Source organism: Dunckerocampus dactyliophorus, chromosome 13 (assembly GCF_027744805.1).
Source record: "Dunckerocampus dactyliophorus isolate RoL2022-P2 chromosome 13, RoL_Ddac_1.1, whole genome shotgun sequence".
In the NCBI taxonomy this organism is placed as follows: Eukaryota; Metazoa; Chordata; class Actinopteri; order Syngnathiformes; family Syngnathidae; genus Dunckerocampus; species Dunckerocampus dactyliophorus.
Window position 1 is genome coordinate 6,417,700 of NC_072831.1, and position 23,402 is coordinate 6,441,101.

Consider the following 23,402-nt stretch of genomic DNA (forward strand, 5'->3'; position numbering starts at 1 on the left):
TATCTATCTGTCTGTCTGTCTGTCTGTCTGTCTGTCTGTCTGTCTATCTATCTATCTATCTATCTATCTATCTATCTATCTATCTACCTACCTACTACCTACCTACCTACCTACTGTATCTCTCTATCAAGTGTACTTTCCGGGACATGAGGTTGTTGTAGCCACTTAGCTATTGCTAAAGAATTGTTGCTTGTTGATGAGTTGAGTGGAGAGTAAACTGATTGGTGCTGCCTGCCTGTCTCGTTGTGAATGGCATCTCCACATTTGGTGACCCTCGACGTGGGTAAAAACTTCGACTGACAACAGAGACAACGAGACCGTGCCGGCGCCTCTACAAGCTAACGGGGTTAGCTAACGTCGGGTGCTATCTGCGGCACACCCACGCCCGTGGTTTCAGCATATAAAGCCCAGTTCTGACTACGAGGAATAACACGGGACCTGATGAAATATTTCCAAGTATTGGCGCCGCTGGATGCCTCAATGACGGTAAGTATGGGAGCCCATAGGCCTATATAGACAGCAGTTTTTTACTATGAGCTTTCATTATAGGGAAAAACCTGACACAGATATCAACTGATATTACATTTTTATGCTAATATCGGGCCAATAATAGCGATGTGCCGATATTTTCGAACATCCCTATTTTTAAGGATTTGCTCTGCCTATAAAATAGTCTCTTTTTGACACATTTCTGACCCACATTTCCAATAAAAGTGACTGTTGTCATTTTTAGATGAGATTCACAGCCAGAACCCTTCCCTTTTCTCTTCAATTCTCACTGTTCAATTGCAACACGATCCAGGTCTATGTCCTAAATATGCCGCACACACTTATTAAATTGAACAGATGGAATGTGAGTCACAGTGTAACCTCTGGCCTGGTCATCAGGCTAGCACTAGCAGGGTAGAGAAGGCGATTGCCTCATCCACACTGCTTGTAGACTTATATTTCTTCACAACCCTGCAAGTTTTGAGGCCGGACTTTTGAAGCAAACTTTTGAGTCACACACTGCAGACAACTAGGGTGCGATGAAGGACTGCCAAACAAAGTGGGAAATGTCAACACTGACAAAAAAAACAGAATGATAAAAGCATATAGACGTACACATGTAAAGTTGTCCCTCGCCACCTCGCAGTTTGAATTTTACACCTTCACTCTGTCACAGTTTTTCAAAATGAATAAATGATCACTGTCTTGTGATTACGTTGATTACGGTCCATTGTTACTCTAAACATCTGCATATTTAAGCAAATTTCATGTATTCTTTGCCTAAATTAAGCATTTTCAAGCACAAATTGCAAAATGAATGAAAATACAAATATAAGGCAGTCAGTATTCTACTCGGTGTCAGTAATTGATGAGGCAATACCCACTGCAGGAAGCACGCTGTCCAGAAAAAAACAAACAAACCTGTGTTATGTTTAATTTATGTCTAATACAGTACAGGCCACAAGTTTAGCCACAGAGAATACAACTGATGGTCCCATCCCCATCAATAAGGCAAGAAAATCCACCAAGTAACCCTGACAAGGCACACCTGTGAAGTGAAAACCATTTTAGGTGACTGCCTCATGAATCTCATTGAGAGAACGGCGAGGGTTTGTAGCGCTATCAAAAAAGCAAAGAGTGGCTACTTTGAGGAATCTCAAATATAAGCCATATTTAGAGTTACTTCACGCTTTTTTGTTCAGTACATAATTCCACACGTATGTGAGAGTCTGCTATCTAAATGTTCATGAAAATAAAGAAAATGCGGTGTATGTCTTATTTTCTGTTATTATGTCTGCTATATTGGGTAACACAAGTGTAAAGGGGACTATGAGGGTGTTATTTTATGTCTTGAGGGCTCTAATAATGTTTTCCAACCGTATTTAGAAGGTTGTAAATAGGTTTTCTATGTTCTAACTACAAAAACATTCCATTTATAAATAAGGGATCTTACTTCGTGGAAATTCACTTATCACCGCTGAGTCTGGAACCAGTTAAATGCGATAAATGAGGGATTACTGTACTGTGTTCCCTCGTTTATCGCGGAGGATAGGTTCCCAAAATAGCGCGCAATATGTGAAATCTGCGAAGTAGCCACTTTTATTTGTTTACAGTTATTATGTATGTATGCATGTATTTACTTTATTTATCCCACAGCGGGGAAATTTACTTGTTACAGCAGCAAGCAAGCAAGACAAGTAAAGAGTACAGTGTAAAGAAAGCATAGTGTCTACAACATGGTTCAGGTGGTGCAGGTGTTATAGAGCCTGACAGCGGTGCGGAACCTCTCCTTCTTACACCGTGGGTGTAACAGTCTGCTGCTGAAGGAGCTGCTAAGGGAAACAACAGTGTCATGTAGCGGGTGAGAGGTGTTGTCCATGATGGATGTCAGCTTAGCCAACATCCTTCTCTCCCCCCTCTCCCCTTATACACAGTATGTAATACACTTTTCTCTGACAGGCATTGACATTTTCTCACATTTTAAACACCCTCAAAGTTCAAATTTTGTTTGAATTTTAACGATCAATCTACTAGGTTGGACACAAGAAATTATTAAATGACTTACGCATATTTCAGTGTTCTGACCTTGCCTCGTCCTGGCACTGTTCGGCTGTACTGTAGCGTTTATGTATCCCTGTTAAAACATGTTGCTCCTGCGGTTGTATTTTCCTCCTCCTACTCCTCTCCTTCATTTAGCCGGTTAGCTTCTTCTTGGTCTTGGTCAGTTAGCAAGTATTAGCTAGTTAGCTAGTTTGCTAGCGACCATTGACCACAACAGGAAACAAAGGAGATTGATTGACAATGGTCTACAGCCAATCAGGATGCAGAACACAATGGGCGGGTGGAGATATCATAGCATTTTTTTTTTGCTTGTATCACTAGTAAAAAAGAATGTGGTCAATTGTTTTGAGGTTATGAAAGCAGTTGTTAAGACAAGTTAATTTGATAGAAATACAAAACCCCTGTAACTTGAACACATCTGCAGTATTTGTTCCGCCAACAGGTGGAGCCAAACATCAGGTAAACCTCAGCAGCACATGAAGACAAGTGGTCCATGTTGATTAAGCTGTAACACCCGCCCGTTCGTCTGCCTGCATGCAGTCTCCCTGAAGGTGAACAAAGTGCAGTCTCACAGTTCAGCTAACATGATAGTGACAGTCTTTATATTTTGCCAATTCTATCTGCTGTGGACTGAAGGTGAGGAAATACGATTATTCCTAAAAAGAACGGCTACCCCCGTCATACTTTGTGTTGTGTTTGTCCAAAACAGCAAACACAAAGATCCACACGGTGTACCAAAGACCCGCGTTCATCAGCAGGAAAGCTGGCAACCAAAGCGTTGAGATCAGCTGCGGGCACAGCATAACCGATTACGATGTCATCTTGTGGTACAAACAAGACAGACACGGCGTCCTCAAGCATCTGGGCTACCTGGATCAGACGTTTCCGAAGCCCGAGGAGAACCTGAAAGGAAAAATCGGAATTAGTGGAGACGGGCGGCAATATTCCAACCTGTCCATTTATCATTTGGAATTGGAAGACAGTGCTGTGTACTACTGTGTGTCGCCCACGGTGCTGCAGACTCAGCTCACGTCTTTACAAAAAACACAAATCCTCTTTTATCTTTTTCCATCAAAATGAACACCTGCAGCATCTAACTGAGTCGCTGACATTGTGAGTTCCAACCATCCATTTTCAATACCGCTTGTCCTCATTAGGGTCATGGGTGAGCTGAAGCCTATCCCAGCCAATAGGAGGGCGCATCAAGACAACAACCATTCACACTCTTCCTAACTCTACGGACAAGTTAGAGTCTCCGATTTGGCAAGTTGGCGACGTTGTTGCTAAATCTGGTGACGTTTCAAGCCCTCTTGGCGACATATTTTCACAAATCTAGCTACTTTTTCTGGTGTCGTTGGCGAGTTTTCTGGTATTCGGGGATTTTAAATTAAAAGCACTGAGCAGCAGCGGGTGCAGCTGAGACGTCCGCCCCGCCCCAAAGCAGTCACAAGCCGTCAGTCGCGGCACACTGAGGACCTATCCACACGGGAACGTTTTCAGGTACATTTTCAACGTATTTTGTCATTTCAGCCTCTCATCCACGCGGGAAAGGTGTTCCGGCTGACCTGAAATGGTATTTTTTGAGAACTGCTTCCAGAGTGGGAAAATAATAAAGAATTGAAAAATTGACAAGACCTACACGTCTACTATGCATGAATAAAATCACCTGCTGCAGTTGCACAATACAAAGCAGCTGAGAGGAGCGCCATAGGTGTGGACCCGAGTCACACGACTTGGACTCGAGTCAGACTCGAGACACAATTTTGATGACTTCGGACTCGACTTGACAATATCATCAAAGATGTCACGGTACGTGGAGGTGTCGAGTGCTTGACCCCCAGTTTGCAGAGACAAGGACAGTGGTGGAAAATAAAAGTCTTTTAACAAAGCAGGTGCAGTACTTGTGCACGGATAAACTGCAAAAACGACAGAGTGGGAGAAAAGCTCTGTGAAAAAAAACATACACAGTAGCCACAGGTCAGAGGAACATTCATGTGACAGCACGGGCGAAGAGAAATGCGACAATGACCCAGCGCCGCACCTGCGACGACGCTGGGCTTTTATCCTCCACTACACCCATGAGAGCATTTGCATTATTCAGTCTTCTTCAGCTTAAATGATTTTTAACTGTGAAAGTATTTTGTTTCTTGTATTTTGTACTTTGTTCAGAAATAATGATTTTGTCCATTTTTGTGCGCCATGACGGTAAGATGTTTTCTTGTCTTTTTGTTCTTTATTTATTCAATTTTAATTCAGAATTCAAATTAAATAAAAAAAATATATATTTTTTTTAATTAATCATTCGGGATGTCCGATAATATCGGCCGACCGATATTATCGGCCCAACACTGGCATAAAAATGTAATTATGGGTCAATATTGGTATCGGGATTTTCCCCTATTTTAATGAAAGCCGAAAATAAACCTAACTCTGTATATCGGCCTATTAGCTCCTGTATTTTCTGGCGCGTAATTAACCTCATCAATCGTGTAAACAACCGTGGGTGGCTCGCAGCAAACCAACAAATTATAATTACACAGAGAGAAAATCACAACCATTTATTGCTATTTATTCAATTCATACATTTTCTCCTGCATACAAGAAAAAAAACATTGCAACTTCCATCCCAAGTTTTGGGAAAACCCCCTCCGAATTCAGGCATCAAGAGCCAAAAATGTGCTTTGCACTTGAGTTTAACGTACAAATAAAGCGTATTTTGTTAGATTTGTTGAATCTGTTGATGTGCTTTTTGGGGCTAAGGTTACTAACAGCACTTCAGTGATAACAAATTCCTAAAAACGCTAAGGATATATCAAATTATTACTGATTAGTTATTAATTAAGCTAATGCAATGTTACTGAAAAAAATAAGCCTCAAAACATCGCAACGTTTGCTGCAACTTTGTGAAAATCAGGCCTCAATCACAAAAAAAGCCCGCGAAATTCTGGAGGGGCTGTTTTTTTATTTTTTTTTTTTACAGCAGCAGCATTGTTTAATCACACAAAGCCATACAAGCGACACGTATCTGGAGGATGTCTTCTGCTGCGAGTACACTTGTCCTTGCGTTGCTTGCACGTAATAAGGCCAAAGATTGCTCATTTATCTCGTCTCTTGTCTTTGGATGAATGTTAACGTCTTTGTTTACCCCACAGATCGAGTTTGGAGTGTGCGATTTCAGGTTCCTGCACCCAAAATAGTCACCAAAGAGTCTCGGGTGGATCTTCAATGCAGTCACGATGACGGCAGCCAGGACATAATGCTGTGGTACCACCAAGGCAAGGGCAGTCGTCTCATTAACCTAATCGGGTCCAGCTACATCGGCAACAAGCCCATCTACAAGGAGCAAGACGATCGCTTCGAAATAACAAGAGAGGACACGCAAAGCGGCTCTCTCAGCATTCACAGAGTCAAATTGTCAGACGCAGGTGTGTACTTCTGCGGAACCAGCACACAGTGACACGCTTTGGTGGCGCCCCTTTGCAAAAAAAGTCTACTTTGAGGTCAAGTTAGCTCTCTGCAACATTCCCCGCATGCAACAGGCCAACATTGATGTCATTTTAGCGACGCTAAACTCATCATCATCTACATTGTCAGTCAATGTTTGATATATCAGCAGCGCCTGGTGCCAAAATATCAAAAGAGTAATCCCTCATTTATCGCGGTTAATTGGTTCCAGACCTGACCGTGAGAAGTGAATTCCACCAAGTAGGATTCCTTATTTATGAATGGAATATTTTCATAGTTAACCTTTTTAGGACCTTCTAAATACAGTTTTTAACGTTATTAGAGCCCTCTAGATATGAAATCACAACCCTATAGTCACTTTTACACTCGTATTACCCAATATAGTAGATATGATGAGAGTAAATAAGCCATTTAAGACAGAGATAAGACTTGTGCTTGTGTGTTGCTGTAAATGTGTTTCGGTGCTAGGGGAGCTGAGTAGGAAATGGGCAGGAAGTGATGTTGGAAGTTCAGAGTTAAGTTTTAGCTTGTCATCGCTTACAGTCGCGACAGTAGCCTATGTTATTGGGCCTGCGCCTGTTGTGAGATAATTCTCTTGTGTGATATTTCAAACCTGCAATAAAAGCCTGTTGGTCCCGCGAGTGCTTGTGTGTCTCACCGAACATCACAGTGACATTACTGACACCTAGTGACCAGTGTAGAATACTACAATCCATCCTACTGTCTGTGAATGCATCTTCTCAATGCCTGATATTTGTATTTTAGTTCAATTAGCTATTTTTATGTTTATGAAATTGCTTCAGTGAAGCAAAAATACGGAACATTTGATTAAATATGATTTTTTTTTTAACTAGTAAATGTCACACTTTGCTGTGACAATACTGGTATGTTTGGGTCATTGTTGACTGTCACTCTGTTTTGGTGCATTTACTCAGGCTGATGTTTTGCATTCAGACCCTGGTCCCTCCTGCCTGGGGCGGAGCTGCGGGATGTGCTGCAGCTGCTCATCATTAACTAACCTACTTATACTCACCTGTTGCTGTTTCCGGCACTCAGCTATTCCTCCGGATCACTAGGCTACACCACGCTTCCAAGTTCATCTCCTGAGCAGTCCTGCTACATGTCCCGTAGCTCCTTCCAGCCTGGTACAGTTTTTTCCTTTTTGTCGCGGTGCCCTTTTGAGTTTTCTTATTGCACCGTTGTTTTTTGTTCTGACTGGTAACAGTGACTATTAAAGCCTGTCCTACAACCTCTTTTGTCTTCTGCATCTTGGGATCCATTACAAACTGCTTTCCTGCGCACACCGCGTAACAGAATAGCTGAGTCAAGTACTATGGATCCCGCGGAGGATGAAAATGTGAGAATGGCGCTCCGAGCTCATGGCCAGCGCATCAGCCACCACGAGCAGACCCTTAAGATTCAAGATTCAAGATTCAAGATTCAAGAGAGTTTTATTGTCATGTGCATAGTACAACAGCAGTTATACCATGCAATGAAAATCTTATTCTGTTCATTCTCCCAAGAAAAGAAAGAAAACAAATGAAAGAGTAAGAACATAAGAAACATAAACACATAAACATATATACCAATAAATTAAGCAACAACAACAGAAGAGACATTAATACAAATAAATAATACAAATAAATAAATAAAGTGCTATGAGTGTGTGCGTGTGTTGCGTGCGGCGTGTGCGAGTGCTTCGTTGAGGAGCCTGATGGCCTGTGGGTAAAAGCTGTTTGTCAGCCTTGTGGTCCTGGACTTCAAACTCCTGTAGCGTCTGCCTGACGGTAGGAGTGTGAATAATGAGTGTTGTGGATGTGTGCTGTCCTTGATGAGGTTGTGTGTTCTGCGTAGGACTCTAGATTTATAAATGTCTTGCAGTGAGGGGAGGGCTGCCCCAACAATGTTCTGTGAGGTCTTGATCACCCGCTGGAGTGCCTTCCTATCACGTGTTGTACAGTTACCGTACCAAACAGTGATGGAGGCGGTAAGGACACTTTCGATGGTGCATCTGTAGAAGCAACTCAGGATTGTGGTGGACATGCCAAATTTCCTCAGTCTTCTCAGGAAGTACAGTCTCCTTTGGGACTTCTTCATAATTTGTTGGGTGTTGTGAGACCAGGTGAGGTCCTCGCTGATGTGTGTGCCAAGGAACTTGAAGGTTTTCACCCTCTCCACCTCAGTCTCATCAATAAACAGGGGTTTATGCGGCTCCTTTTCCCTTGTTCTTGGGTCGATGATCATCTCTTTAGTCTTATCTGTATTGAGAAGGAGATTGTTATCACGACACCAAGCTATGAGGTCCGCCACCTCTCTTCTGTATGATGTTTCAACACCACCAGTGATCAGTCCGATGACTGTAGTGTCATCTGCAAATTTAATGATGCTGGTGTTGTTCTGGGAGGCCACGCAATCGTAGGTGAAGAGCGTGTAGAGGAGTGGACTCAGCACACACCCCTGTGGGGTCCCAGTGCTCACAATTCTTGAGCTGGATGTGCGATTGTGGACTCTGACTGACTGGGGCCTGCCTGTGAGAAAGTTAAACACCCAGTTACAGAGGGAGGGAGACAGGCCAAGTGTGAGGAGCTTATTTGTGAGTTTGTGGGGGCAGACTGTATTAAAAGCAGAGCTATAGTCTATAAATAGCATTCTGACGTATGTGTCCTGGCCCTGTAGGTGAGAAAGGGCTGTGTGGATGGCAGTGTTGACTGCATCATCCGTGGACCGGTTCTGGCGATATGCAAACTGTAGAGGGTCCACAGTTGCCGCCGGGATGCTCTTTTTGATGTGGGTCATGACTATTCTTTCAAAGCACTTCATAACAATAGGAGTGAGTGCTATAGGGCGATAGTCATTCAAGCAGGTCACGTTGCTCTTCTTGGGTACGGGCACTATGGTGGTGGACTTAAAGCAGGTCGGTACAGATGCTTGTGCAAGCGACAGGTTAAATATGTCAGCAAGCACATCAGCTAGCTCTGATGAGCAAACCCGAAGTGCACGTCCTGAGATGTTGTCTGGCCCTGCTGCTTTTCGTGGGTTTGTTTTGTTTAGAACCCTGCGCACATCAGCTGATGTCACGAGCTAACCACACTCGTCCGGGAGCTGCACGCTCAACTGGCAGGTGCACCTCCCGCCGTCTCTGCCGACCACACGCCGCTCGCCGCCGGAGGCACGGACATCGCCGTACCTTCCACGTATTCATCACGGGAGCCCAGCATTCCCCATCCTATGCGCTATGAAGGGGATTTTGGACAGTGCCAGCTCTTCATTCACCAGTGCTCCCTGGTCTTTTCACAGCAGCCGCACACCTACACAACAGATGCAGCCAGGGTGGCGTACATGCTCAGCTTACTCTCCGGCCGTGCGGCCAGCTGGGCAATGGCGGTGTGCGACTCCAAGCCGGAATTGTGTTCCAGTATGCCTCTCTTCGTCACTGAACTTCGAAGTGTCTTCGATCACCCGTTGAGAGAACGAGAGGCAGGAAGCCGCCTTCTCGTGATGCGTCAAGGTTCCTCGTCAGTGGCGGATCACTCCATCTCCTTCCGCATCTTGGCGGCAGAGAGCGGCTGGAATGACAAGGCACTAAGAAGTGCGTACCGGGCAAGCCTCAGCTCGCGCCTACAAGATGAGCTGGCCTCCCGGGACGAGACCCAGACGCTGGAGGAGCTCATCCTGCTGTCCATTCGCCTGGACAACCGGTTACGGGAACGCAGCGCTCAGCGGAGGGCGGAGCCTTCCGAGCCGACACGTCAGCTCCCTCTTCCACCTCCAGGGGGCCTCCCTGCTCCGCTTCTTCCCCCCTCCTCCAGTTGTGGATTGCCACCAGAGGATGTCGCTGTGCCCATGCAGCTGGGAGGCAGTCGCCTTTCTTCAGCTGAGAGGAGTCGACAGCTACGTCTGCGGCTGTGCCTGTATTGCGGGAGCGCAGCACACCTCATCTCCCGCTGCCCGGTTCGACCCGCCAGACAGCGCTCCTCTTCCACCGGGGACATTCCTCAACAGTTGCCAACGGTGTCACCAGCGTCTGCTGCTTCTTCGGCTGTGGTGGGCCGACTTCAGGTGGAAGGTATGCTATCTTGGTCAGGGGGAGCATGCCCGGTTAGTGCATTTATTGACTCAGGAGCGGACGAGAATTTTATTGACAGTGACTTTGTAAAGACTTGGAAAATTCCCACGATAGAGCTAATTAATCACAAGAATGTCCGTTCGCTCGATGGACGTCTCCTGGCTAATATCACCCATCAAACCCGCACCATATCTTTGCGTCTTTCGGGTAACCATCATGAGGTTATTAATTTTTTTCTCATGCCCTCGCGCTCAGCACCGCTTGTACTCGGGCTACCATGGCTTCGCCAGCATGGCCCCGGCATAGATTGGAAAACATTAATGATTTCTAATTGGAGTACATTCTGCCACAGTCACTGCCTTCGCACCGCATCTTCTCCCGCTCCTCCGGTTAAGTCTCTACCTGTTACCCCTCCAGACCTGTCCTCGGTTCCTAGGGAGTACCACTCCATTAGCGAGGTCTTTTCTATTGACCGAGCCATGACACTTCCCCCTCACCGCCCATATGACTGTACCATAGACTTATTACCTGGTTCACCACTACCTTCGTCCCGGTTGTACAATATCTCTCAACCCAAACACCGAGCCTTGGAGGAGTACATTTCCACCGCCCTGGCCGCTGGCCATATCCGCCCTTCTTCCTCCCCTCTCGCGGCCGGGTTTTTTTTTGTTAAAAAGAAAGACGGTTCGTTGCGGCCATGCATCGACTTCCGCGCCCTCAATAAGATCACTGTTAGGAATAAGTACCCCCTTCCCCTTCTCAATTCTGCTTTTACTTCACTGCATGACGCCGTCATTTTCACAAAATTAGATCTGCGCAACGCCTATCATTTGGTGCGCGTGAGAGAGGGGGATGAATGGAAGACGGCCTTTAATACTCCACTCGGGCACTTTGAGTATTTGGTGATGCCTTTTGGGCTTACCAATGCCCCGGCCGTCTTCCAGTGCCTTATTAACGACATTCTACGGGACTTTATTGGCCGTTTTGTATTCGTTTACTTGGACGACATCTTAATTTTTTCCCCTTCCATGTCCTTACACATTCAGCAGGTGCGGATGGTCCTTCAAAGACTCCTGGAGAACCAGTTATTTGTTAAGCCCCAGAAGTGTACGTTCCATGCACCCTCAGTATCTTTTCTGGGATTTATTGTGGAGAAGGGTCAACTTAAACCTGATCCTGCCAAGATCCAGGCAGTGGTCGAGTGGCCCACTCCTATATCAAGGAAGCTGTTGCAGAGGTTCCTGGGGTTTGCTCATTTTTACCGCCGTTTTATACGGAACTTTAGTAAGGTAGCAGAACCTCTGAATAAGCTTACATCCTCCAAGCTACCCTTTGTGTGGTCGCTGTAGGCGTACCGGGCCTTCAAACGTCTTAAGGCAGCGTTTACTTCTGCTCCGGTGTTGATACACCCTAATCCTTCTATCCCTTTTTTTGTTGAGGTAGATGCGTCCGACTCAGGGGTAGGGGCCGTGCTCTCCCAGCACTCCAGCATTGATCAGAAACTGCACCCCTGCGCCTTCTTCTCCCGACGCCTGTCCCCAGCAGAGAGGAACTATGACATCGGCAACCGGGAGCTCCTGGCGGTGATACTAGCCCTTCAGGAATGGAGACATTGGCTGGAGGGCGCTACGCAGCCATTCACCATCTACACAGACCACCAGAACCTGGCCTACATCCGCGCTGCCCACCGCTTGAACCCCCGACAGGCACGGTGGGCACTCTTCTTAACCAGATTCAACTTCTGCATCACCTTTCGCCCAGGGTCACGCAACGGGAAGCCCGATGCACTATCGAGGATGTTTGCGCCCACCGTAGAGGACTCCTCTCCGGAGACCATCCTCCCCCAGTCCCGGATCCTGGGGGCCCTCCGATGGGAGGTAGAAAGACGCGTCGCAGAGGCTTGCAAGGGTTTCCCTCCCCCAGCAGGTTGCCCTCCCAACAGACTGTTTGTGCCGGCGGCGCTTCGTTCCGAGGTGCTGATGTGGGCCCACGCCTCCAAGATTGCCTGTCATCCGGGAGCCAAGCGGACGGCCTTCCTTCTGGCCCAGCGTTTCTGGTGGCCGACCTTTCAAGCGGACACACGAAGCTTCGTTGCGGCCTGTACCAGTTGTGCCAGGAGCAAGCCCTCTCATCAGGCCCCTGCGGGATTGCTCCAACCCCTCCCCATTCCCTCCCGACCATGGACTCATGTTGCAGTAGACTTCGTCACTGGCTTACCTTCTTCCAGAGGATTTACAGTCATTCTGACGATAGTGGACAGGTTTTCCAAATGGACGCACTTTATCCCCCTCCGTAAGCTTCCCTCCTCATTGGAGACCGCCAAGTTGTTGGTCCAACACGTGGTTCGCCTTCACGGGATCCCCCAGGACGTGGTTTCCGATAGAGGCCCACAATTCTCGTCAGCTACATGGAAAGCCTTCTGCAAGTCGCTGGGCGCCACAGCCAGTTTATCATCCGGCCATCACCCCCAGTCGAATGGACAGTCCGAACGGGCCAACCAAGATTTGGGGGCGGCACTGAGGTGCATGTGTCACCAGCGCCCGTCTTCCTGGTCCAGCTACCTTCCGTGGGTCGAATATGCACATAATACACTCGTCTGTTCCTCCACAGGCCTTTCCCCTTTCCATGTTGTCCACGGCTATCAACCCCCACTTTTTCCATCCCAGGAGGCGGGCTGTACAACCCCCTCAGTGGCAGCGTTCCTCCGCCGCGCCCACCGCGTCTGGCGCAACACTAGGGACGCACTACTACGCACCGCCAGACGCAACCAAAGACTGGCTAACCGCCATCGTAAACCAGCCCCAAACTACAAGTCCGGTCAGAGGGTTTGGCTATCTGCCCAGGAGATCACCCTGGGGGGGGAGTCAAAGAAACTGGCCCCAAGATTCATTGGGCCCTACGAAGTGGAGCGGATGATCAACCCCGTCACAGCACGCCTTAAACTGCCAGCATCCCTCAAGTGCCACCCAGTGTTTCACGTCTCCCGCCTTAAGCCGGTGGCGTCCTCCGCCTTGAATCCCCCACCTGCGCCCCCTCCTCCCGCGCAACAGATAGAGGGCCATCCGGCGTACTCAGTGAAGACCATCCTGGATGCCAGGAGGCGGGGCAGGGGTGTGCAGTTTCTGATCGACTGGGAGGGTTACGGTCCAGAGGATCGGTCATGGATTTCCCGGTCGCTCATTCTTGACAAAACACTTATTTCTGACTTCTATCGCAGGTTCCCTAACAAGCCCGGTAGTCCGCCAGGGGGCGTCCATTGACGGAGGGAGGGAATACTGTCACACTTTGCTGTGACAATACTGGTATGTTTGGGTCATTGTTGACTGTCACTCTGTTTTGGTGCATTTACTCAGGCTGATGTTTTGCATTCAGACCCTGGTCCCTCCTGCCTGGGGCGGAGCTGCGGGATGTGCTGCAGCTGCTCATCATTAACTAACCTACTTATACTCACCTGTTGCTGTTTCCGGCACTCAGCTATTCCTCCGGATCACTAGGCTACACCACGCTTCCAAGTTCATCTCCTGAGCAGTCCTGCTACATGTCCCGTAGCTCCTTCCAGCCTGGTACAGTTTTTTCCTTTTTGTCGCGGTGCCCTTTTGAGTTTTCTTATTGCACCGTTGTTTTTTGTTCTGACTGGTAACAGAGACTATTAAAGCCTGTCCTACAACCTCTTTTGTCTTCTGCATCTCGGGATCCATTACAAACTGCTTTCCTGCGCACACCGCGTAACAGTAAAGGCCATATTCAAACCACGCAAAAGCATGATTTATTCATTGATATATTTTTTAAAAATCATGACAGTGAAGTTGCAAAATTTGAAGCGTAAAGTGGCGAGGGGTTATTTAACCCTAAGTTTTCCGATACTGGTATCGATCCTCAGCCAGTATTAGAGCTGTAGTAGCTATGTACAGTGTTGTCATCTGGCAATGTTCCAACCCTCCTTCATGTCATATTTTCTCAAAAGCGTCTATCAACAAATCTACCAACCTTGTTGGGGAGTTTTCTAAAATGTTGAAAGCACATATTTGCATTTTGTGCTGTTGACAGGTCCGCCCCGCCCAAAGGCCATGAAGGAGCCCTCGAAAGTGCAAATGAATTGCTGTTACATATATTCACCAGAAGAGTGTGCTACTCACAAACCACACTGAGTCGTAGGATGAATTTTATGAAACACAGCGTCATCTGTTATTCGCTGTTCAACTACGCTAATTTTAAAAAGTTCTCAACAGCCAACGTGTGATGGGAGAACTTTAAGAGGCAAATAAAACATTAAAGTTATTGTACTTTGACGAAAGGGTGAACAATATTAAATTAACAAACCAAAAATCAAGTTTATTTGCAGTTCTAAATGTAATGAAGGTGTTTTTACTCACATTTTTCTGTCTCTCCAACGAGGTTATGCTTTTATTTTCCACAGCATTTTACAACATCATATGCAAATGATATGTAAATTAGACGAAGGCTCTTATAGCGACTTCTCGGATAGCCAATAGCTACTTTTCTTACTGAAAAGTTGGTAACAGTGCCTGTGTAACAAATAATGAAGTAAAGTCTTACAGATGACTTCTACACATCCACAGTACACATACAGCTGAATAATAAACAATAAATATAGCAACTTCTGACAATCTCTCAATTTCAGACTTAAAATAATGTACCAATTTAAGCCCCGCCCATTTCCGTTTAAACCACACCCACTTCCGGTTTATGCCCCACCCACTAAGAGTACAGATACGGATACAGATCATTTAGATGGGTGAACAGATACAGATAGTGGAGTAGTCGCTCATCCCTAGTCTACATCAACAAACAAACTGTAGAATCGAATCGTATCGTTTGTACACTCCCTCAAACCGTAACCTGTGTATCCTGTGTATCTAGATTCAAATCGAATCGTCTATCACAAAGCTATTTACATCCCTAATGTTTACAAAAACGTATACAGTCGTCCCTCGCCACATCGTGCTTTGATCTTGCGGCTTCACTCTTTGACGGTTTTTCTTATGTCGTTTTGTGGTTGAATACAGGCTATGATTAGTCAAAAAATATGCATATCAAACCCCAAACCCATCAAACCCACGGTGTAAGAAGGAGAGGTTCCGCAGGTCCTTCATACCGACCGCTGTCAGGCTCTACAACACCTGCACCACCTGAACCATGTTGTAGACACTATGCTTTCTTTACACTGTTCTCTTTACTTGTCTTGCTGCTGTAACAAGTAAATTTCCCCGCTGTGGGATAAATAAAGTACATACAATACAATTATATTTATTTTTTGCCTAAAATAAGCATTTTCAAGCATAAAAATGGCGAAAAGAACTGCAACATGAGGCATTCAAAGATGCAGGAATGATATGTAGTATTCTACAATGGTCACAAGGTGTCAGTAATGTTACTGTAATGTTAAGTGGGACACAACAGGCATTTATTGCAAGTTTGAATTATCTCACAACAGGCACATCCATCCATCCATCTTCGATGCCGCTTATCCTCACTGGGGTCGTGGGTATGCTGGAGCCTATCCCAGCTGACTTCGGGTGAGAGGCGGGGTACACCCTGGACTGGTCGCCAGCCAATGGCAGAGCACATGTAGACAAACAACCATTCACACTCACATTCATACCTATGGACAATTTAGAGTCTGCAATTAACCTAACATGCATGTTTTTGGAATGTGGGGGAAAAGTACCCGGAGAAAACCCACGCACGCACGGGGAGAACATGCAAACTCCACACAGAAATGCCCAACCAAGAGTTTAACCCACATCCTCCCGGTCTCCTGACTGTGTGGCCAACATGCTAACCACTAGACCACCGTGCGGCCACAACAGGCACAATAATCCCTAATAAAAACACGTGCTACTGTTAACCCACGCCAAGCTAAAACTCAACTCTGAACCCTGTCCGCCCACCACTCTGCTCTCTTACCACCGTAACACATTTATAGCAACACACACCAGACTTATTTATGTCTTAAATGGCTTATTTTCTGTTATTATGTCTACTATATTGGGACATACAAGAGTAAATGTGACTATAGGGGTGTTATTACATGTCTAGAGGGCAAAAAGGGTTAAAAATCTTATTTAGTAGGTCATAAATGAGTTTTCTCTGCTCAAATTACAAAAATATTTCATTTATAAAGAAGGAATCCTACTTTGCCGAAATTCACTTATCGTGGTCAGGTCTGGAACCAATTAACCGCAATAAACGAGAGATCACTGTTCGATACATTAATGTCTTTGATTTGAACAGAAATATGTACATTATGTGTGGGAAGTCAGCTGGGATAGGCTCCAGCTCCCGGCAACCCTGAATAGCATAAGCAGTAGAAAATGGATGGATGGATGGATGGATGGATGTACGTAAGGTTGATTGAAGACTAAACTGTCTTGGATAAAGGCTCGGGCATTGGGAAAGCCAATGGTGATTTGACACGACAAAAATTCAACCGATTGTCGGATGGGAGCGGTCAATCATCCCCGGGTTTGCTTGGATACGATTTGAAATGAGCCAGACTTGAAACTGGCTGTGAATCATCCATTTTAGACTGAAGTCCTTGTAGGACAGTCAACTTCACAAGAACATTACGACCCCTGGGCCCCTCGGTTAGAGCAAGATAAAGTGGTGAGATCGGGATCAGCCTTGTGGCTTACTTGTGGAGTGAAGTGCAAAGGCGTGAAAAGACGCTGTAGGTTTTTGAGCAAGGCGTTCACACGGTGGGTACAGGGCCACTGCCGCTTCAGAGGTTCTTTTTGACAGCGGAACAAAGCTAAAGGTGCTTGGTAAGAAAACAGCATTTATAATGTTTTTATGAATTTGGACTGAAAGCATTGATGCTTGTTGGTTGTGTGGGCAAAGTTATCGTTTATTCAGAAAAAACTAGCGTTGAGTTTTTGTGATATCTTTTGAACAAATCCGATCACTTTACGTTATATTGTTCTTGGTGGATAAATTCAGTATATTTAAAGGTCTAAAGTCAATTTTAGTGCAGTGTAGTATAAATCTCAAGTTTAGTACTAAAACTATGTTAATATTCATGGGTATACAGTCGGCCACACAGTCAGGAGATCGGGAAGATCTGGGTTCCAAACTCCGTTTGGGCATTTCTGTGTGGAGTTTGCATTTTCTCCCCGTGCGTGTGTGGGTTTTCTCCGGGTACTCCGGTTTCCTCCCACATTCCAAAAACATGCATGTTAGGTTAATTGGAGACTCTAAATTGTCCATAGGTATGAATGTGAGTGTGAATGGTTGTTTGTCTATATGTGCCCTGCCATTGGCTGGCCACCAGTCCAGGGTGTACCCTGCCTCTCGCCCAAAGTGGGATAGGCTCCAGCATACCCCTCCAATGCTAATTTGGATAAACGGCATACTAAATGGATGGATGGATGGGTATACAGTCATCCCTCGCCACATCCTGGTTTGAATTTCACAGCTTCACTCAAGGAAAAATATATGAATTAATTCATTCATGGAAAAAATGATTAGAGCACCCTTGTTTCTTCAGTTTCTTGTTCATTTTAATGCCTGATACAACTAAAGGTAGCCTTGTTTGGACAAATATAACAATGACAACAAAAATAGCTCATAAGACTTCATTGTTTGGCAGTACAATGCTATTAAGAACTTAAGAGATTTTGGTTAATATCAAGAAAACCATGGAAGTTGCTGGATATCAGCTCTTAAATTCAACTCTTATGGTTTAAATTTGTTATCATCATTATATTTGTCCAAACAAATGTGCCTTTAGTTGTACCAGCCATTAAAATGGATCAATAAACTGACAAAACAAGAGTGGTCTAATCATTTTTTTCCATGCTGTTTGGTGGTTGAATGTGGCCCATTATTAGTAAAAAAATATGCATATTTAAGCAAATGTTACGTGTTTTTGCCCAAATGAAGTATTTTCAAGCATAAAAATGGTTCAATGAACTAAAACACAAATATATGGCATTCAGAAGATGCATTCAAAGACGCTTGCTCACACTTTACAATAAGGTACACAAAAATACAGTAGTTACTGAGGAACTAATGAAGAACTAATGAAGAACTAATGACAAACTAATGACTAAGGCACATACATTCAGACGAGTTACTGTGGAACTAATGAAGAACTACTGAGGAACTAATGAGTAGTGGTTAGGGTTAGGTAGGTTCGTTGCTCATTAACTACTGTAATTTTGTGTACCGTATTGTAAAGTGTTACCAAAGTCTTCTACACTGGTCACTAGGTGTCAGTAATGTTACTGTAATGTTTGGTGAGACACATAAGCACCAGACTTGATAGCTGGAACAACAGGCTTTTATTGCTGGTTTGAATTGTCTCACAACAGACACAATAATAATAATAATAATAATAATAATAATAATAATAATAATAATAATAATAATAATAATAATAATTTAATGGGGGTTACTGCTCAATTAATTATACTGTGCTATACTATAATAGGAGTGAAAAGGCGACATTAGGGGTGATATTTCATGTTTAGAGGGCTCTAATGATGTTAAAACCCACATTTAAAAGGTTGTAAACAGGTTTTATTGCTGTAACTACAAAAACATTCCATTTATAAATAAGGAATGCTACTTTGCGGAAATTCATGACAGTCGGATCTGGAACCAACTAACTGCGATAAACGAGGGATTACTGTTCGTTTGAGTACACTAGTTAAAATAGGTGTCGTGACGTGCTTTGTTAGCTGGCTCATGCTAACTCGTTTTCTCTCGTTAGAACGCACAGAAAAGGGAAAGAATGTGATCATGTTTTGCATAAGGACTGTGAATGATGAGCACTTTTTTTTTAAAGTGCAGTTTTCCAAGAAGAGAGACAACAGGAAAGGGAGTCACGTATATATTTGTGTTCACATTGCAAGAGGACCCAACTCTGTTTCTGCTCCACTTTTGTTACGATGGGGAGTTAAGACAATGGCATCGTAAGGCCAAGTGATGCAAGCCCCTTTTGTTCACATGACAAAAGTGAAACCATTTCCTGTGGTAAACTCAACTTGGGTCGGACTGTTTAAAGTGTCAACACACATAAAACATGTTGAGAGGGACCAAAAGGGGCCAAGTGTAAAAACAAGGGGACTGAGTTTGCCTATTTTGGGTTTTCCAGAACGAAGCCATTTTGTCAGGGCGCCTGCAGTCACCTTGCTAGCATCTTCTCCCGAGGAGTGTCCCAACCAGCAGGACGAGGGCAAGAGGAAGAAGACACTAGTGTGTGTGGTTACTGGCTTCTTCCCGGACCAAGTGGGTGTCTCTTGGCAGATTGATGGCGGCACCGTCACAGATGGCGTGGCGACGGACGGTGATGCCCTGCAGGACGACGCCTTCTACAAGATGAGCAGCAGGCTGAGGGTGGAGGCGGACACGTGGTTCAAACCTGGCAGGACCTTCACCTGCATCGTCAGTTTCTTTAACGGGAACCAGACCAGCTTTCATTCCGATACCGTTTACGGCACTGAAGGTCAGAAAAGCACCAGCTACAAAGTCAAATCATTTGAAATTGTTTTTTTTTAACAATCACCTCATCTTTATCTCCCGTCTGGTGAAAAAGACACAGTGACAAGAGGTAAATATCCTCCACACACGTGTGCATATGCACGTATACGCAATATCTGACCACAGTGGGTACAGCAAGCATTCAATCGTATCATGTCAGGGGTCAATATTATAAAACTTGGACACGCTTTAGAGTAGTCACGGTCTGTGTACAGCTTGTATAGCAGGATAGCTTTACTGAATACAAGTCAACACGCAGCATAATTGTCTCAATATCTGGCGGATGGGCTCCCCTGCTTTCTTCCGCCGCCCCGCCGGTTCCTGGGGACGCTGCTGCTAGCTGCTGCGGGGCTGTCAGAGGCGGGGTGGCTACTGGGGGATTGGGGGGGGGCGAAGTGGTGCCCGCGCTGCCCCCCAGGCCACGGGGTAGATATTGTACCCCCAGTGTTTGCCAGCAAAGGCTCCAAGTGACAAACTTTACCACGTTCAGTCACATGCACTCTAGCATGCAAGCATAGGCTTTTTCTGCATCCTTATTCACCTTGTGGCTTTAATTTCACATTCTTATTATTATTATATATCGTCGTCATCGTCATTTTTATTATTGTTATAATAGTGCTACTACAGTATATATTACTATCTTTATTGCTAATGTTATTACCTTCACTACCATTATTTCTATTAGCATTATGGCCGTTGTAGTTGCTTCAAGTTGCTGACTTCGAACTAGTAGCAGGCGGTGATGCTATGGCAACAGCTGCTGCTACTGAATGTCCGTGTGTTTGTTTCGCTCTCTTCTTTCTCCATCCTCAGGTTTTCCAGCCAGGTTCTCCACACAGACTCCGCGGCTAGATCCCTGCTATTCCTGTACCCAGTGATTGTCTGGGTCATCCAAACAAAGAGGCAATGAAATGGATGCTCCCACCACACCGTACCCTTTCCCAGTCAATGTTTATGTGATCGTTGCCTCTCTCGATCACTTTTTCTGTCTTTCTCTTTGTCATTTCTGTTATGGCAGAATAAACAGTCCATCCATAATGCATGATTAAGCTGCAGAACGGAACAGGACAGGTCAAAAAAACAATTAAGAAAATAATAAGTTGCCAAGATTTACAAAAATGTGTGTTTGATGTGCAGCTGCTTTGATGCTGTTATGCCTCATGATTCTCACATTTCTCTCTTGTTTAAACACTCTCAAAGTTCAAATTTTGTTTGAATTTTAATGATCAACCTACAAGGTTGGACACAAAAAACACGTATTTCATTCCTCGGACCGTGCCGCTTCGTCCTGGCGCCGTTCGGCTGTAGCGTTTTTGTATCCTTGTTAAATAAAACCCGTTGCTCCCGTCGTCGTATTTTACTGCTCCTCCTCGTCCTCCATGAACGGAATATTCATTTACAGCATTCCGTAATGGTGCCCTACAGCCGCACCTTCTACCTTCCTTCAGCATGTCCAGAAGTCCAACTTTTTGTGTGATGGCTGGCTTTTGGGTGCGGAACGTTTCAGCGGCATTGCGGGTTTTTTCGGGGAGAAAACTTGCAACCATACAGCGTTCAGAGTCACAGTTCTTGTGTTTCTTCTATAGTTTACAGTATTGCTGGTTAGAAAGCAGCTCACACGGTTAGCTAGTTTGCTAGCCCTGACCACAACACGAGACGGCATGAAGCAGATTGACTGACAGTGGTCTACAGCCAATCAGAACGCAGAAGACAATGGGCAGTGAAGACAGAAGAGAGAACAGAGAGAGACACAACCGCCTCGTGCTAAAGCAGAGAAATACAACACTCAACTTCCCACAATGCAATTCTTCTTAAAGGGCCAGCATCTGCCTGTAAGAGGGTTCATACGCTGTAAAAAAAAAAAAAAAAAAAAAAGCTCTAAAATTGCACCCAAAAGTCCACAAAAGGTGAACCGCAATATAGACAACAATGGCTCTGTTGACTCATTTTCATTGGATAAAAAATCTCTACAGCTGCACACTGACTACTCGTAAGTCTGTCCAAGTTTACTTCCGCATTGTCCCTTGACAAGATAGACTGTCTGCTGAAATGTGAGGGCTGTACTAATGCACGAGTAACGCATGTTTTTGCAAATGTTTGTGCAGAGCAATATTTGAGGGTGTCTCAGAGAGCCAAACTGTCCTACACCGTCCTGTTGGTGAAGAGCAGCATCTACACAGCTTTTGTTGCCTTCTTGCTGTGGAAGCGCCAGGTTGCTTCTCCTCCTGTTACTACTTTGGGTGCAGTTTGCATGTTGGCCTCACAGTCTGGAGACTGAGGGTTTGGATCTCTGCCTGGGAATTTTTTCTATTTTTTGTTTCAGGGTTGGACCACGACAAAGCAGAGTACTTCCCGAGGCCACCATGATGGACCTCTGTGTGTCCAATAAAGCGCTTTAACATAGCAGTTTGACATGAGTTCTGCACTTTTTGTTGTTTATGTCATGTAGGGATACAAGCATAGGACTGGCCATGTCCAGTTTCGCTCCCCACCTGTGTTTTTGTGTGATTCTCAGCTGCTTAAAGTCACTTTTGTTTCATTAAAAGCATCAACCAAGTCTGTCTGTCACATCCTGAATCCCTCCCTGTGCGCTACATCAAGTGTCTGCCTGCATGACAAACTCAAAAGGCACGTCTTCGTCTTTTGTGTCACACATCTCATTCATACCTTACGGGTGTCCAAACATTTTCCAGCGAGGGCCACATACAGAAAAACTGAAGAATACCGAGGCCACTTAGATGCATTTTGTAGCAAAACCGAATCCACTGAAGAATTCACTAGGATCCCCTTATAATCCTCATGCTTAAAAATATATACATAATAATATAAGACTATATAACACAAATAATATAAAAATCAATCAATTGTGCCATTTGCGTATTTTAACCTAAATACTTCAGACAGGTTTCACAGAAATGAACGGAAACAATGGCCTTAGAAGGAGAGAGGATGTGGTCACAGTCTGTCTCTCACAGTGATAATAAACTTTCACCGCAATCTTCCGGCTTACATGTTGCACCTGCTTTCATGTTTACCCTGTACGAGCACTCTCATGGGAAACGTAGTTATATGTCTTGTAGAAATGCTCCTCGAGCGTGAACATTTCTCTCCCTTGACGGGACAACGTAAGGGAGATCTCTTAGGAGTGCAGAAAAAGACGCCAACTCGGGTGTCAACGGACACTACAATACATATACACTGTATGTGTGTGTGTGTGTGTGTGTGTGTGGAGCCCTTGTAAATGTTTCACATCATCAAACAAATGTAAATATTAGTCAATGACAACACAAGTGAAAGCAAAATGCATTTTTTAAATGAAACTTTTTATTATTAAGGGAGAAAAAAAATCCAAACTACATGGCCTGTTGTGAAAAACTGATTCCCCCCCCACCCCAAAACATAACTGGTATTACTTGAGAGCTGTCAGTGTAGAAAAGGTTATGAAGCCATTTCTAAAGCTTTGCGACTCCAGAGAACCACAGTGAGAGCCATTATGCCATTATGCCAGAAAAGATGTTGATGATCCCCAAGACCTTTGGGAAGAAACTTTTTGGAAGGTGTATGTCCCATTACATCTGGCGTAAAAGTAGTGCCGCAATTCAGAAAAAGAACATCATACCAACAGTAAAATATGGTGGTGGTAGTGTGATGGTCTGGGGCTTTTTAGCTGCTTCGTGTCCCGGAAGACTTGCTGTGATAAATGGAACCATGAATTCTGCTGTCTGCCAAAAAATCCTGAAGGAGAATGTCCGGTCATCTGTTGGTGACCTCAAGCTGGGCCAAAATTCCTCCACAGCGCTGTAATAGACTCATTGCA

At 45.0% G+C, this 23,402-nt stretch overlaps 1 gene segment (V, D, J or C); it reads left to right on the plus strand.

Moving 5' to 3' along the window:
• The first annotated feature begins 439 nt into the window (after positions 1 to 439).
• On the plus strand, positions 440 to 22,030 carry LOC129192440 (T-cell receptor beta-1 chain C region-like). The segment is given in 5 exon segments: positions 440 to 486; positions 5,703 to 5,975; positions 19,200 to 19,550; positions 19,641 to 19,655; positions 21,691 to 22,030. Coding segments are annotated over 4 exon segments (708 nt in total).
• The last annotated feature ends 1,372 nt before the right edge of the window (positions 22,031 to 23,402 follow it).